Source organism: Balaenoptera borealis (assembly GCF_965194805.1).
Source record: "Balaenoptera borealis genome assembly, chromosome: 3".
Classification (NCBI taxonomy): domain Eukaryota; kingdom Metazoa; phylum Chordata; class Mammalia; order Artiodactyla; family Balaenopteridae; genus Balaenoptera; species Balaenoptera borealis.
In genome coordinates, this window is record NC_138866.1 from 118,871,785 (window position 1) to 118,889,305 (window position 17,521).

Sequence of the window (17,521 nt, forward strand, 5' to 3'; positions counted from 1 at the left end):
TGTGATGCACATGTTCTAGGTTGGTTTCTAGGACCACCTGGATCCGGTAAGGATACAACTAGAAAAATAACTCTTCTTTTCCCATCACTGTGTTCACACCCACTCCTTTAGATACCCCTGCCCCGTGCCTGGAAGACAGCTTAGGCAGTTTTCTGGTCCATTGCAGGCTTAATGAGCAGTCTCTCTTTCAAGTATCAAAAGGCCCCAAAAGATGTGTGTATGTGAGGGAGGGGGGGGGTAGCTTTAATGGTTGAATGCCCATCCTTCTAGAAGTTTTCGTTTTCCTTCAGTAGCTTTAGTTTTTGTTTTCCTTGAGTACTTTTTGGATGAATCTAAGGCATCAGTAACTTCACCATCCAGGCGTGCACCCTTAGCCCCCTGTGTGCTGAGCAGCACAGATCCGTGTGCCTGTGCATTGGACAGTACAGAGAGAACATTTCCATTGTTGTAGAAAGTTCTCTTGGACAGCACTGGCCTAGAGCCTCAGCAAGTTATAAATCAACTCTTTGATTCTTTTCACCACTAATTTTATATTTTTCTGAATAGATTCCTCACTTGGAAGGATTTCGTGTACAGATATGCTACATTAAAAGAAAGTCTAGTCAGATATAAAATCTTCAGTCTCTCATCCAATTTAAAGCTTCTTTCCTTCCCCCATCCTGGGCCTGGTCTGGCCTGGCCTCAGGCCCCTGTGGTGGGAAGAGAGGCCTTGGCTGGTTTCTTCACACTCCTAGTTCCCCTCTGTGGCCCCCTCCCTCTGGTCCTCATTAGTTCCTCCAGGACAGAGCAGGGGAGGGGACAGATAGCTGGGCAAAGGGGATCTCAATAGCATCAGTGCCCGCTGTCATCTGGTGTTGCTGTCCTGGCTTGACTGATGTCTATGTTGTGGATTCTCCTCTCAGGGCCCTTTGGTTGGTCCTTTGGAGAACCTCCCCCTCACCGGGATCTCCTGCTGCACATCCCCTGGTTCAGGCTGTGCAAGTACTGGCTGCCTCTTTATCCCGCCTCCCCCAGCTCCCGGGCCCCGTGGGTACACACCACACATCACCTGTCTTTTGGTGAGGGATCTGCTTTGAGGAGGTCCTTGCCAGAGAACCTACGTCCTGCTTTCCCTGGGAGAACCCCAGCTTTTCTTGCCCCCATAAGCTCCAGGAACGTAGGCTGCTTCCACTCCAGCCCTCTCTCACCGCTCTGCCCTCCTACACACTCCAGCCAGGTTTTGGCCTTTAAATACGTTTCAGGGGAAAATCAAGCACTGCTCCTTATACCCCAAACCCAGGGGGGTCCAGATCAAGCTCTCGAATGGTAGCCCTCCTTGTTTGGCTGGGAAGAGCTCCAACTTTTCCTCCCCTAAGGGGGGTGGAGGGGCTGTGATCAGCATTCCTGCATCCCTAGCAAACTTCTCCCATTCTCCAGCCCACACCCCGCTCCTTGCTCAGCCTGAAGGTTTAGGGTGAGGGGCTGCGGGACAGGATGCGGGGGGCAGAGGGAGGCACCTCCGTTTCTGGTCCTGAGTACACGGCGCAGCCCTTCTCTTTGGAATGTGCGTGTATGTCGTCCCGTTGGTTCTTAGCTTTGGGGCCTCAGTGCGACTCTAAGACAGCAACAAAAAGGATGCGTGTAACACCTGGGTACATATCCCTTCCCCCCTGCTTCTTGTCCCACCACACGGTCCCTAACCAGTCCGGCCACATCCATTCTGTGTGGTCTGCTAGGACCGGTCTCATTTTCAGGCACAGTGAAGGTTAGGGTGGAATTTAGGGTCCTCAGAGATGGTGGGAGCTTTTCTAGCTCCGCAGGCCTTACCCCCCAGATTCAGACAGGTTTTCCTCATGCCCGCTTCTACACAGTGAGTTTTCCTTGGACAAGGGCATGTTTCACGTCTCTCAATTACGTTAGAGGCCTCAAAAAGGTTGAGAAGCACTGGGTTACCTAACTGCCCTCAGGGTTAAACCCTTAAAAAAAGGATTCAAAAGACAACTAAGTAGAACCAGTGGCCTTTTTCCTGGGATGCTTCAAACAATGCTGTTGATTATGTGACATCAGGAAGCTTCAGGCATTTAATTAATTGGCAGTACTTGTTTCTCCTCTGACTAACTAGCTGTGCCGGGCGTGTTCATCTCTGTTATCTTCAGTGATCCTTACAGAAGATGGCAACATTGAGGCCCAGAGACATTGGCTCACCCAGGATCACCCAGATGGGAATGGCGGAGTTGGGATTCTGGCCTCGATGTGTTTGAATCCAAAGCTTCACGCTCTCCCAGCCCACCCTGCTGTCTCGGGGCCAGCTGGCTCCTATTTCTACACCTTCTCTTTATTTGATGACAAGCCCTAATCAGGGCTGGTGACAGTGGGGCTTAACACAGCTAATCCCACCCATGGAGAACATATGTGACACTGAAAGGCCAAGGACGGGCAGAGGAATGGTTCCGAGGAAAGCCTGGAGTGTGGGAGAGGAACTTCCCTGGGAGAAGCAGCCCCCTTTCTGGCCTGGCCTTACCACCTCCACGAGGACCAAGCATGCACGAGCACTTACTCTGTGCCAGGCACGGTGTGTTATCTTATACAGGCCTCCCCAGACCTCCAGCCAGCTTCTGTGGTATCCCCCTCTTCCAAGGGAGGAGACTGAGGCTGAAAGAGGTTAAATGTCCTGACTTGGGAACCTTGCCGGTAAGCGGTAAAGTGGGGTTTGATCCCAGGTCTGCCTCATGCCACAGCCCCGCCCGCAGCTGTCTCCTCTCCTGTGGGGCCCTTTGCATCTTCACGGGGTCACATCCAGGGCCTGGGTTGGACTGTGCTCTCCCTTCCAGTGATGAGACGGAGATGTGCCTTCTGGCTGCTGCTGCCTGGAACATACTCACAGCCCTGCCTGTTGCTGTTTTTCTTTCTCAGTGTCCTGGGTTCCCTCCTGCTGCTTGGACTCCAGCTCGTCTGCCCACAGCCCTCCACTGAACACAGAAAGGTAAGCCATGGCCATTCAGAGGCTTTCCTTCTCTGCCCAAGGGCCTGGGGTTGAACTAGTCATCACCACCTTGAGCTTTGTTCTATTTGGAGGTGAGTCACCGCTGATTCTCAGAGGAAGCACCTCTTATAGGATGTTCACCAGTCTTCCTATCCTTCCTAAGTTCTTGATCTTCAAAATGAAGCTGGTGCCCAGAGTCAGTCTCTGATCCGAAAGCAGTGCTGGCTTTGTAGCCCGTGTCCGTTAGAGTGGGGCGGTTAAGGAGAGGTCATTGAGCAGACTCTACCTCCCCTAGGAGTGGAGGAGCACCAACACGGAGCTTTTACCCCCTCGAGGGGCACCTTCAGGGGGATGGGTGTGGATGGTTAGAGAGAGATGGTTAGAGAGAGAGCTGCAGCTAAAGCCGAGGCCGTAGCCATGTAAGAGCACCCCTCGGAGGGAGCCATCCATGATCTTCGGTTAGAAGGACACTGCAGCCAGCGGCCAGGCAGGGAGGGAGCAGGGAAATAAGGACCCGGCCCTCTTTTTCCTCCTCCCCTCCATCTCCTGCTGGTGACTCCCTAAACCTGAATCCAACCAAAGGACAGAAGACAGAAAAATCCCTTAATGCAGTGCTCAAAGGCCAGCCTCCTGGGCAACAGGGCCAGGTGGAGAAGGGTGGACAGAGCATCTGGAGGGACAAATGGACAGTATCAAGCATGCTTCCCTTCAGGCTCTGTGTGTTTCATAGTAAGGGAATTATTCACTGTTGCCTAAACAAGCCCAATGCTGTCCTGCAACAGAGCAGTTGTGTGATTAATATTTCCTTAGAAACAGATGCATGATATGACTTTGGGAGGATCCCTAAAATCCCTTTCTCCTACCTAGGAACTCCTTATGTCTACAGGTAATGAAATGCAGATACTTCTGAGATGACTGATAGGTCAGTCATTTGTATCTAACTGTGACTGAGTTGGTTGGAACCTTTCCTAGAGGGGCTTTTCATAGGTGAAGTCCAGGAGAGAAGGGGGCCAAGAAAAGAGTATGTGTACAGGTTTGCCTAGATATGCACCTTCTTGGGAGAAGTTCTTGATGTTCTTGTCTGATTAGTCTAATTTATCTTAGGTCTGTGGATTATGTTCTGACTTTGTCTTTCTGGGCCAGATGTGAACCTGTATTGGGTTGTGTCCCCCATTAGGGTGTCAACTCCATGAAGGTGGGATCTTACCTGTCTTGTTCACTCCCCGATTTCCACCTCCTGGAATACAGCCTGGCCTGTTGTAGGTGCTCAATAAAATACTTGTTGAAAGACTGACTGAGTGAATGGAAAACCTGGCCAAGATCTAAGCATCATTTTGTTGGAGCCACTTGGCAATTTACACCCCTTTTACTCTACTGCATCATCCCCATTCATGATTTCAAGAGTCAGAGAGGGCAACTATGATAGATTGAATATTTGTGTCCTCCCTGCCCCCCAGGTTGGTGTGTTGAAACCTAAACCCCTATGTGATGGTATTTGGAGGGGGGACCTTTGGGAGGTGATTAGGTGATGGAGTGGGGTCCTCATGAATGGGATTAGTGCCCTTGTTAGCATTATGGGAGAGCTTGCTGCCCCACCATGTGAGGATACAAGGAGAAGTCTGCACCCTGGAGGTTGGCACTGTGCTGGCACCCTGACCTCAGACATCTAGCCTTCATAACTGTGAGAAATCAATTTCTGTTGTTTGTAAGCCACTCAGTCTATGATATTCTGTTTTAGCAGCTCAAACGGACTAAGACAAAAATCGGCACTGAGAAGTGGTGGTGCTGCTCTAACAAATACCTAAAACGTGGAAGTGGCGTTGGAATTGGGTAATGGGTAGAGGCTGGAGGAGTTTTGAAGTGCATGCTAGAAAAAGCCTATGTTGCCATGAATGGACTTTATTTATTTATTTATTTATTTATAATTAATTAATTAATTAATTAATTAATGGCTGCGTTGGGTCTTCGTTTCTGTGTGAGGGCTTTCTCTAGTTGCGGCAAGAGGGAGCCACTCTTCATCGCGGTGCGCGGGCCTCTCACTATCGTGGCCTATCTTGTTGCGGAGCACAGGCTTCAGATGCGCAGGCTCAGTAGTTGTGGCTCACAGGCCTAGTTGCTCCGCGGCATGTGGGATCTTCCCAGACCAGGGCTCGAACCCATGTCCCCTGCATTAGCAGGCAGATTCTCAACCACTGCACCACCAGGGAAGCCCACCATGAATGGACTTTTAAAGGCGATTCGGGTGAGACCTGAGAAAGAAAAGAGGGGAGCTCAATCTTCCTAGAGAATAGCTGAGTAATCCCAAATAAAATATTGGTAGAAATATGGAGGTTAAAGGCCATTCTGATGGGGTCTCAGATGGAAATGAGGAACATGTTATTGGAAACTGGAGGAAAGGCCGTGCTTGTTATAAAGTGGCAAAGACCTTGGCTTGTTCCTGTTCTGGTGTTTTGTGGTAGGTAGAACTTGCAAGCGATGAAATTAGATATTTAGCCAAAGCAATTTATAAGCAAAGTGTTGAAGGAGTGGCCAGGTTTCTCTCGACTGCTCATAGTAAAAAGTGAGAAGAGAAAAATGACTTAAAGATGGAACTGTTAACTGGAAAGGAAGCAGAACACAGAACTTAAAGATTTTGGAAAATCTTCAGCGGATCCATATTGAAAAGAATGAGAAAGCCTGTCCAGGAAAGGATACTATGGGTGTGGTCGAGAGACCATTTGATTAAGGCGATTAGTCAGTTATCTTGACAGACGCCAGGAGCTATTGTCCAGGACAGTGGAAGAATGCAAAGGGGGCTGCGGTGCCTTCCAGATCTGGCTCATCTCCGCATCACCTTGCTTGGCGGTTTCCACTCCCTGCACTCACTCTGAGCTCCTCAGCTGTGCCAGGAGCTGCTCCAGTGGCCCAGGGAGGGTGTGGGCTGTGCCCAGCAGAGCCTGGGGGACATGACTGCCTCCACCCATTTCAAAGGCCAAGGCTTGAGCCCAGGTCCCAGGACCCCAACCTTGGAGAACCACAGTGGGGACAGGGCAGCCTGAAGCTTTGGGTCCCCAACCCGTGCAGGTAGGACCATGGGCCCAGTGGGCCTGGAAGGCAGAGCACGGAGCCACAGAGGATTATTCTTAAGCCTTTATGGAATTTCCCCGGGTGGGATTTGGACTTTCTTCTTTCCTCTTTCTCCCACTTGGAATGGGAATGTCTCCCCTGTGCCTGTCTTGCCATTGTATTTTGGAAGCACATAACATGTTTGATGTCACATATTCACAGCTGGAGAGCAATTTGCTTCAGGATGAATCATACCTTGAGTCTCACCTGTATCTGATTTAGATGACATTTAGATGACATTTAGATGACATTTAGATGACATTTAGATGACATTTAGATGAGACTCCGGGCCTAGAGTTCAATAATGATGCTGGAACCAGTTAAGACTTTCAGGGTTATTGGGATGGAATGAATGTATTTTGCTTGCAAGAAGGGTGTGAATTTTGGGGGCCCAGGGATGGAATGCTATAGACCAAATGTGTCCCCGCAAATTCATAGGTTGAAACTTAATCCCCAGTGTGATGATATTTGGAGGTGGAGCCTTTGGGAGGTGATTAGGTCATGAGGGGGTAAATGCCCTTATGAAAGGGTCCCAGAGGGATCTCTAACCTCCTCTACTATGTGAGGACACAGGGAGAACATTGCTGTCAATGAACCAGGAAACAGGTTCTCCCCAGACACCAAATCTACAGGCCCCTTAATCTTGGACATCCCAGACTCCAAAATTGTGAAAAACAAATTTAAGTTTTCCATAAACCACCCAGTCTATAGTATTTTTGTTATAGCAGCTGGATCAGACTAAGACAACTGTCTATTTTCATTATTATGTTGTATTATTTCTTAGTGTTCAGAGTTAATCAGGGTTGTTAATCCTAATAGTTGAATCAATCTACCAGTGTTCATTTTTTTTTGCTGTTATTCAAATAGACCATCATAACTGAAAATGTTTTATAAATGGTCAATTTACTTTGCTGTTTCTCTTAATTTTTCAAGTTAGCCTGAATGATTTAAATGTAGCCTGAACAAAAGGTTCACAAAAAGGTATTGCCTCCATATTTCTTTCCTTTCTTTTTTTTTTTTTGATGATGTTTATTCTCTTTACCAAGCTGTACCATAATGTGCTTGATAAGCCTCCATATTTCTTAAAGAAAGTATTTGTTCTGAGAAATTTTAAAAAATGATTTATGAATTACTTTAGAATGTTGAATTTAAAAATTGAGCAAAGAGTTTCACATCTTGGTGTATGGTTCCTCCTTGTCAAAATATTAAAAACTTGGCAGTAGAAAGTTAGATTAAAAAAATTATTTTTTCAAAATAATGTATAGATTCCTTTACTTGGAAATCATGCATTTTAGGTCAGTTCTTCAATATATTTATACGCATTTTAGCTGCCAGGATCATTGTCATTGTCATTCACCCCAGAGAAGAAAAGACTCAGTGCTTTCTTGGGTGGTGAATTTCTTCTTGACGTTTTATTGGAGCTCTGTGGAGCTGTGACTGTCATCCTGCCTGGCTATATCCCCAAAATCCTTGAACACATGCAGTACTGGCAGTAGTAGCATCCATTTATTTCTGCAACATAAGAAATAAGGAGATATTAAAACAGGGGTTGGAAATGTTTTTCTCTAAATGGCCAGTTGTGACTATTTTAGGCTTTCTGGGCTACCAAGTCTCTGTCACAACTAGTCAGCTCTGCTTTTGTAGCACAAAAGCAGCAATAGATAACATGTAAATAAATGTACATGGCTGTGTTCCAATGAAACTTTATTTACAAAAAACTGGATTTGCCCCATGGCCCACCATTTGCCAGCCACTGCTCTGAAGTCGGGTAGAGAGAGGTTAACTGTAATGACTGTATATGTGTTTTGAAGTTGGAAATTGTCTCCTCCTGGGACCTCAAGGAACACAAAGGATTTGAGAAAAACAAAAAGTATATGTTTTCATTAAAACATAGGAATTATGGTTGCTATCAAATTGTTTTCATTACTTAGATAAATCATAATTGAATTCCTGCTGACTGTTTTGTGGCAAGATCCACTCTCAATCTGTAGTAGAGAGCAGCGGCAAGAATAAGAAAACCATTTATGGTAAATTCTTAAGGGACAACATTACTGATTTGTGCATACTGTAGTTTAGTATGCGTATGAAAACTACCCTCTAAAAGACATCTCTTTTTCTTTCTCATTTATTATAGCATGTCCAACTTTAGCATATGGAAGCATTTCTACAGTGTAAGTTATTCTGAGGAAAAGACATGATTTGTAAATGCTGTCAAGTAAACTATGCATTTCTAAATGCTGCTTGGGTGACTGGATACATCTCTGTAAAAACTGTCCCATAATAGTGCAGGAAAAGAGGACTCGGGTGCAGAGTGTAAGTAGCTCTTTTGAGATATTTCTATCCAGAAGTCTTTCTCTCACTTCTGCAACATGGATGGCATCAGAAAGGATTGCTCAACCTCTGTTCTTGGTAGTTATTTAATGACACGTGGCAAATGATTTCATTTTAAAAACTCCCTGTGGCTTCATTTGCTGATAAGGTAAGACCAAAAGCAAAAAAAAACTTGACCAAGACTTTAATAAAAACCATATGTTATTAGTACGGGAAAATATGTAGATTGCAGAAAGCTTTTCAGTTAACGAAACTGTTCTGTCTGCTCGACAGACATTCACTGAGCAAGTTGCTTTATAAGTCATAATGTGTATGGTCAACATAATCTATTTAGGAAAGAATCGTGAAACATCGTATTTTATTCCTACAAATGGAAAAACATACACATACTTTAATCACAATTGCTTAACTTGTTTTTTTTTTAAAGTTTACTTTTTAATTAAAAGTATGCATGTTTATTACAGAGAATTTAGAAAACAATGAAAAACAATGAAGAAGGAAATAAAAACTCACTCCTAGGGCCACCAGCCAAAGAAAAGTGCTCTTCAATCTGTTATTTATAGAAACTTTAAAACAAGCAAACAAACTAAAAAAACCCAGACACACTACAGGATGAAGAAAGGGTGAAGTAAAATATTTGTTTTGCTAACTGATTAGCAAGCCACAGTGTGAATAGCAGGGGACCTTGTAATGGGTTTAGAGCCGACTATTACTGTGTGCAGCTATTGACTTCAAATTGCCTCTTGACAATGTCCTACAACTGGATATTGAACAGAAAGCCTATAGAAGGACAAAAAGAAGTTTTAGGTAACATAAAATTTCTCATATTATTGCTCCTGTATTCAAGAAGGGAGAAAACAGTAATGTTTCCAGAAGAAAATATATGAAAATATCCTGATGATTTGAGGTAGGCAAGGATTTCTTAAACAAAACACCAAAAGAACTAACCATAAAAGAACTGGACTTCATTGAAATTGAGGACTTCTGTTTATCAAAATAGACCATAAAGAGTGAAAAGATAAGCCATAGACAGGATGAAGATATTCACAATTATATATTTGATAAAAAGATTCATACTCAGATTGTATAAAGAAACTACTAATCATTAAGAAAAAGTTAAGCAATTCAATTTTAAAATGGGCAAAAGACTTGCAAAGACACTGCATGTAAGAGGGTATTCTAATGGTCAGTAAGCATATGAAAAGATGCTCAATCAAAATCATTAATTAAGTAAATCATTAGTCCCTAGAGAAATACAAGTTAAAATGAGACACCACCAGAATGGCTAAAATGAACAACACTGACAGTACCAAGTGCTGATGAAGGTGTGGAGCAACAGGAACTTTCATACATTGCTGGTGGGAGGTTAAATAGTAAACCCCTTTGGCAGCATATCTTAAAACTGTTTGGCAGCATATCTTAAAGCTAAACATAGGCTTTTTTTTTTAACAACCTGGCTATTCTACTCCTAAGTATTAATATTAACCCAAGAGTGATGAGTGCATGCCTCATCAAAAAATACACATTAAAAAGTTCATAGAAAAAAAAAAAAGTTCATAGAAGTTTACTTACAATAACTCAAAATTGGAAATAATCCAAAAGTCTATCAGCAAGAGAATGGATAAATAAATTATAATATGTTCATACAAGATAACATTAAACAACAATTAAAAATTAGACGTCTGTTTCCAGCCAAGATGGAACAACAGGGATCGGATTTACTCTCCCATCTAGAATAAGAGCAAAATGGCCAAGATAGAGCAACAGGGACCAGATTTCCCCTAATCCTCTGACCTGAAACAACCAAAAGAAAATAAAACCAAACAACATACATAAAACAGTGTTTTTCAAAACACTGGACGTCAGGCAACAAAAGACAGTGATCCCTCAGAGATGAGAAACAAATGAGTTGAATGTGAAAATTTCCCCAGCTAACTGCTGGGGAAATGGGAATACAGGCAGAAGCTTTTGGCCTCCTTGAGTTAAGGAGATGGACTTGACAGTCCAGCAAGATCAAGGTGGAGAGAGTCTGCAGGGCAGAGTACCAGAGAGGAGAGAACTACAAAAAGGGAAGACTGCAAGAGATCTGCTGGACTTTCTCCTCAAGGATACAGTGCTGCACTGATCAACACATGTGTGAGGAAACAGCTTGAGGCCAGAAGAGAATTGTCAGACAGGATTAAAGGGAACAATGTCTGGTACTCACGCAGGAACAGGAACAGTGACTCTTCCCAGCAGCCAGGCTTTATAAACTCATAATCCAGGAGGCATTGGAGAGAATACTCAGGAAGCTCTTGCCTTGGTACTGCATTGCTCCGAACATGACAAACAAGTCATAAAAGCACTACTGAAAGGGTCAAACTGTTTCTAAATAACTTAGCTATCCTAGCACAAGTCTCAAGAATATAGGAATATGAAAATATCCAGCACCCAACGAGGTAAATTTTACCAACAAGGTAAAATTCAAGATGCCTGGCATTTAGTCAAAGATTACCAGGCATGCACAGAAGCAGAGATATTAGCATTATTCTCCATAATGAGGAGAACAGTCAATCAATTGAAACCAACTCAGAATGACACAGATGTTAGAATTTGAAAACAAGGATTTTAAAAGTTATTAAAACTGTATTCCAAATATTCAAAAAGTTAAGTAGAGGTTTGGAAAATATAAAAAACATCCATGTCAAACTTCTCGAGATGAAAATGAAAAATACAGTGGATGGGATAATGGAAGATTAGACAGTGCAGAAGAAAAGAGAACTTGAAGATATAACAATAGAAACTTTCCAAAAAGAATCTAAAAAAGATGAGGAGTATCAATGACCTCCGGAACAACTTCAGGTGAGTTTTTTTTTTTTTTTTTTTTAATTTTTATTTATTTATTTATTTATGGCTGTGTTGGGTCTTCGTTTCTGTGCGAGGGCTTTCTCTAGTTGTGGCAAGCGGGGGCCACTCTTCATCGCGGTGCACGGGCCTCTCATTATCGCGGCCTCTCTTTTTGTGGCGCACAGGCTCCAGATGTGCAGGCTCAGTAATTGTGGCTCACGGGCCCAGTCGCTCCACAGCATGTGGGATCTTCCCAGACCAGGGCTCGAACCCGTGTCCCCTGCATTGGCAGGCGGATTCCCAACCACTGCGCCACCAGGGAAGCCCGAGTTTTTATATGTACAATTGGAGTACCAAAAGGAGAAGAGGTGGGGGGGGAGGGGTGACAGAAAAATATTTTTTAAAATATTAGGAAATGTCCCAAATTTGATTAAGACTATGAACCCAAGAATATCAATGAACTCCAAGCACTGGAAACATGAAGAAAATGGCACCCTTACACCATTATCAAATTGCTTAAAATTAGTGATAAAGAGAAAAAATTTTAGAGCCCTTAGGGGAAAAAACATTACATCCACAGAAGCAAAGATAAAGATGATAACAGATTCCTTGTCTGCTGTCATTCATGCAAGTGAAGCAATATCTTTAAAGTACTGAAAGAATACAACTGTCAACCTAGAATTCTATACCCAGAAAAAACAACTTTCAAAAAATGAAAGTGAAGATGTATTCAAACATAAATGCTATACCACACCTGTACCACAAAAATTGTTAAAGGAAATTCTTTAGGCAGAAGGATAATGATATCAGATAGAAATATAGACCTATACACACAATGAGATGAACCAGAAATAATAATTGCATGGATAAATATATAAGGTTTTGAAAAATTATTTAAATCTCTTTTAAAGATTGACTCCTTAAATGAAAATGATGTAATGTGTTGTGGAGTTTATAACATATGTATAAGTAAAATGTATGGTAACAATAGTGTAAATGCCAGAAGAGGATAAATGGAAGTATAGTATTGTAAGGTTCTTATAATATATGTAAAACTGTATCATATTACTTGAAGGTAGACTGTGATAAGTTAAAGATGTATACTATAAACCTTAAAGTGACAATTCAAGAAACACAACAAAGAATTTTAGCTCAGAAGGAAATAAAATAGTGTCATAAAAATACTCCAATAATTCAAAAAAAGGCAGAAATAGAAGGAAAAGAGATGGGACAACTAGAAGACAAATAGCAAGATGAGAGACTTAAATATAATTATATTAATAATCACAGAAGCACCTCAACTAAAAGGCAGAGTTTGACAGGTTGGATATAAAAAAACAAGACAGTCAACTGTATGCTGTTTACAGGAAACACACTTCAACATAAAGACACAAATTAGGTTAAAAGTAAAAGGATGGAAAAAGATATACCATGTTAACACTAGTCAAAAGAAAGCTGGAGAGACTCTATTAATATCAGATACAGTAGATTTCAGAGCAAAGAGTATTACCAAGGATAAAAAACGCCATTTCATAATGGTAAAGGGGTCAATTCATCAGAGGACATAACAATCCTAAACATTTATGTATCTCATAATAGAGCTTCAAATTACTGAAGCAAAATCTGATATAGCTGCAAGGAGAAACAGAGAAGTCCACAATTACTGTCTGAGATTTTAATACCACTTTCTTAATACTGGTAGAGCGCATAGACAGAAAAATCAGTAAGAATGGAGAAGACTTGACTATGACCATCAATCAACTTGACCAAACTGACATTTGTAGAACATTCCCCCAAACAAAATCTGATATGTATTCTTTTCAGGTGCATGAAGAACACTTACTAAGATAGATCATATTTGGGGCCATAAAGCAAGTCTCAATAGACAGGATTCAAGTCACTGAGAGTTTATTCTCTGATCACTGTGGAATAAATTTAGCAATCAATAAAAAAGATACCTGGAGAATTCCTTAATATTTGGAAATGAAATAAAACACTTCTAAATATCCATGGGTCAAAGAAGAGATGAAAGAAATTAGAAAGTACTTTGACCTGAATGAAATTGAAAACACAAAATATCAGAAATTGTGGGATGCTGCTAAAACAGCACGCAGGGGGAAATTTATATAACTAAATACCTATAAAGACAAAAAAGGTCTCAAATCAGTGACCTCAGCTTCCACTGAGGAAGCAACTAGAAAAAGAATGATTAAACTCAAAGTAAGAAGGAAGGAAATAATAAAGATCAAAGAAGAAATCTGTAAGGTAGAAACAGAAAAACCATAAAGGAAACCATTTATTCCAAAAGTTGGTTCTTTGAAAAGATCAATAAAATGGATAAATCTTGAACCAGAATCATCAGGGATAAAAAAATGAAGACACAAATTGTCATTATCAGGAGACAGGCTGGTAACATCACCATAGATTCTGTAGATATTAACAGGATAATAAGGGAATATTATTAATACTTTATTCTTATAAATTCAACAACTTAAATGAAAAAGACAAATCATTTGAAAGATACAGACTACCAAAGCTCACTCAAAAAGAAATAGATAACCTGAATATTCCTATATTTATTAAAGAAATGGAATTTGTAGTTTAAAACCTTCCTGCAAAGAAAACTCCAGGTCCTGATGGCTTTACTAATGAATTCTTACAAGCATTTAAGGAAGAAATAATACTAATTTTACAGAAGCTCTTCCAGAAAATTGAAGAGAAAGAAAACTTCCCAACTCATTCTATGAGAACAGCACTACATACCAAAGCCAAATAAAGATGTTACAAGATAAGAAAACTATAGGCGATTATTCAACATGAACAGAGATACAAAAGCTCTAAATAAAATTTTAGCAAATTAAATCCAACATTATAAGAAATGATAATACATCATGAATAAGTGGGCTTCATTCCAGGCAAAAGAGTTTGATTCAACATTTAAAAATGAATTAATATATTTCATCATATTAACAAACTAAAAAAGAAAAACCATATGGCTACCTCATTAAATGCAGAAAAGTTCTGACAAAATCTGACATCCATTCCTGATAAAAGCTCTCAGCAAAGTAGGAATAAAAAGAAACTTGCTATAACCTGATAAAGGACATCTACTAAAAACATATAGCTAACCATACTTAATGGTGAAAGACTGAATGCTTTCCTTCTAAGACGGAGAAAAAGACAGCAGTGTTTTCTCTCACCACTTCTACATTGTACTGGAAGTTCTAACCAATGCTGTCAGGCAATGAAAAGAAATAAAATGTATCCGGATTGGAAAGGAAGAAGTAAAATTGTCTTTATTTTCAGACAGCAAAATTGTCTGTAGAAAATCTGATGAAATCTAAAAAAGACTATTAGAATAAGTGAGTTTAAGTAAGTTATTAGATATAAGGTCAATATGCAAAGAATCAATTGTATTTCTGTCAACTGCCAATGAGTAATAGAAAATTAAGTCAAAAAGAATATCATTTACAACAGCATGAAAAATATGAAATACCTAGGGGTAAATTTGACAAAAGATGTGAAAGACCTATACACTTATAACTATAAAACATTATTGAGAGAAATTAAAGAAGACTTAAATAAATGGAGAAATGTACTATGTTTATGAGTAAGAAACTCAGTATTATTAAGATAACCATTCTCTCTAAATTGATGTATAGATTTGACACAATTCCAATAAAATTCCCAGCAGACTTTTTGCAAAAATTAACAAACTCATTAAAAAACCTTTATGAAATGCAGGGGACCTAGAATAGCCAAAACAAATTTCAAAAAAAGAATAAAATTCCAGGAGTTACACTACCTAATATTTGCATTATTATGAAACTACAGTAATAAAGATATCATGTTATTGGCATCAGGTAGATACATAGTGGAACAGAATATAGACCCACAAATATATGGACAACTGAATTGTGGAAAAAGTGTGATGATAATTCAGTGGAAAAAGGGTAATCTTTCAATAAATAATCCTGGGACAGTTGGATATCCACATGCAAAAGAGTGAACTTCAATCTATACCGTGTACAATATGCAAAAATTAACTTGAAATTGATCATAAATCTAAATGTAAAACCTAAATCCTTAAACCTTCTAGAAGGAAACAAAGGAGAAAATACTTGTGACTGGACTAGCCAGAGATTTTATTTTTTAGATACATCAAACTCGTGACCTATAAAAGAAAGAGTTGATTGATTAAATTTTATCAAAACTACTAACTTCTGTTTTAGAACACTCTTAAGAGAATGAAAAGGCAAGCCACAGACTGAGAGAAAATATTTACAAATCATATATTGATAAAGGACTTGTATCCAGAATATATAAGAACACTCAAAACCCAATAATAAGGAAAAACAACCTGATACAAGAGTAAGCAAAAGATTTGAAATGATGCTTCACCAAAGAAGGTACATGGTTGGCAAATAAGCTCAGGAAAAGCTTCTCAACATCATCAGTCATTAGGGAAATACAATTAAAACTACGATGAGATATGGCTACACACCTACTAGAGGAGCTTAAATTTAAAAGACTGATTGTACCAAGTGCTGATGGTGACGTGGAGGAGCTGCCTCCCACGTAGGCTGTTGGTGGGACTATAAAAATGGTAAACTATTCTGGAAAACACTTTGGCAGTTAAAAAGAAATTACACATATACCTATCGTATGATCCAGCATTTACCCAAGAGAAAAGGAAATATATATTCACACACAGACCTGTACATGAATATTCATAGCAGCTTTATTTGCCATAAACTGGAAACAACCCAAATGTCCATCAACAGGTGAATGGATAAACAAACTGTTGTCTATCCACACAAAGAAATACTACTCAGCAATAAAAAGAAAGGAACTATTGACACCTGCTACAACATGGATGAATCTCAAAGTAATTATGCTGAGTGGAAGAATCTATACAAAAAAGTGGACTGTATTAATCCATTTATATAAACTTCTAGGAAATGTAAACTAATCTATAATGATGGAAAGAATATCTGTGTTTGTGGGGGTTGGAGAAGGGGAGGAAGGGGAGATGACCAAGGGGTACAAAGACACCTTTGGGGCGATGGATATGTGCATTATCTTGATGATGGTGATGGTTTCATGGGTGAATACGTATGAGCAATCTTATCCAATTGTACACTTCAAATATGTATAGTTTATTGTGGGTCAGTTATACCTCAATAAAGTTGTTAAAGATAAACTACTCGTATAAGCAACAACTGAATAAATTTCACATGAATTCATTCAGTAAATTCACTGAATACATTTTTCTTATTGACTCTAAGAAACTAGACACAAAATACCTACAGTATGAGTCCATTTATATTAAGTTCAAGAACAGACAAAGTTAATATGTGGTGAAAATAAAATCAGAATAATTGATACCTATGAGGGGTGGGAGTGGGATTGACTAGTAAGAGGCATGAGGAAACCTTCCAGGATGTTGGAAATACTCTTGATCTTGACCTAGGTGCTGGTTTTTTAGGTCTTAAAAGCGTAAGGAGTCATACATTTAGAATAAGAATACTTTATGCACTTCATGTGTGTTATACCTCAGTAAAGAAAAGGAGAAAGAAGACCATGCAGTGCATTAAATGCCAGTACTGAAATGGCAATGAAAGTCTTTGGAGCAGTGTGGGATTGTCCTTTGAGAGTTACCAGGAAACAAAGATGCTCTTCAAAGAACAGCATAAGGCACATTCTTATTAGTGAGTATCCAGCCACAGAACCCTTGCAGAATTGGAAGCTGACTCTAAAGCAGGCACTGTGTCTTTTCCAGCTGGTATTTGTCAGACCTTCTGTTTCTAATGGCATAAATATAACTGACTGCTTCTGAAAAATTAAGAGTTTTTCTACTTATGAGAAATGAAGAAATTAAAGTAAAAGGACCTTATTAAGGACTGGGAAGAATGTCAATGTTCATTAATTCATGCTGTGCCGAATCTCTTGGATTCAAATCCAGCAGCCAAGAAGTCAAATTTGCTTCTATTACTAATGGAGCAGCAAGCTTTGGACCGTATGTTCGGGAAAGCCCTTGACAATGTAGCAGAAAGAGAACATCAGCTTTTATTTGGTGCATAATGGGGCATTCCTGGCCTCTTAACCTTTTTCTGGTATAGGGCCAGGATTCCCTACCAGATGTCTAATTTTATTCTGAGTGTGCTATTTGCCCATGGGTAGATGGCACAAAGCGGAACACAGAATAAACCACTCTGCCTGGAACCCAGTTTTCACGTTGGCCAATGCTTGCTGACTTCCTCAACCGCAGACCAGGTCTGCCTTCCCAGCCCCTTG

The 17,521-nt window shown here is 40.4% G+C and overlaps 1 protein-coding gene across 1 annotated transcript in view; it reads left to right on the top strand.

The window, feature by feature from the left end:
- THSD4 (thrombospondin type 1 domain containing 4) overlaps positions 1–17,521 on the top strand; it is a 572,383-nt gene that overhangs the window by 37,166 nt on the left and 517,696 nt on the right. The window contains exon 3 of the mRNA XM_082383565.1: positions 2,893–2,962. Coding sequence (XP_082239691.1) covers positions 2,893–2,962 — 70 coding nt within the window. The remainder of the gene's footprint in view (positions 1–2,892; positions 2,963–17,521) is intronic.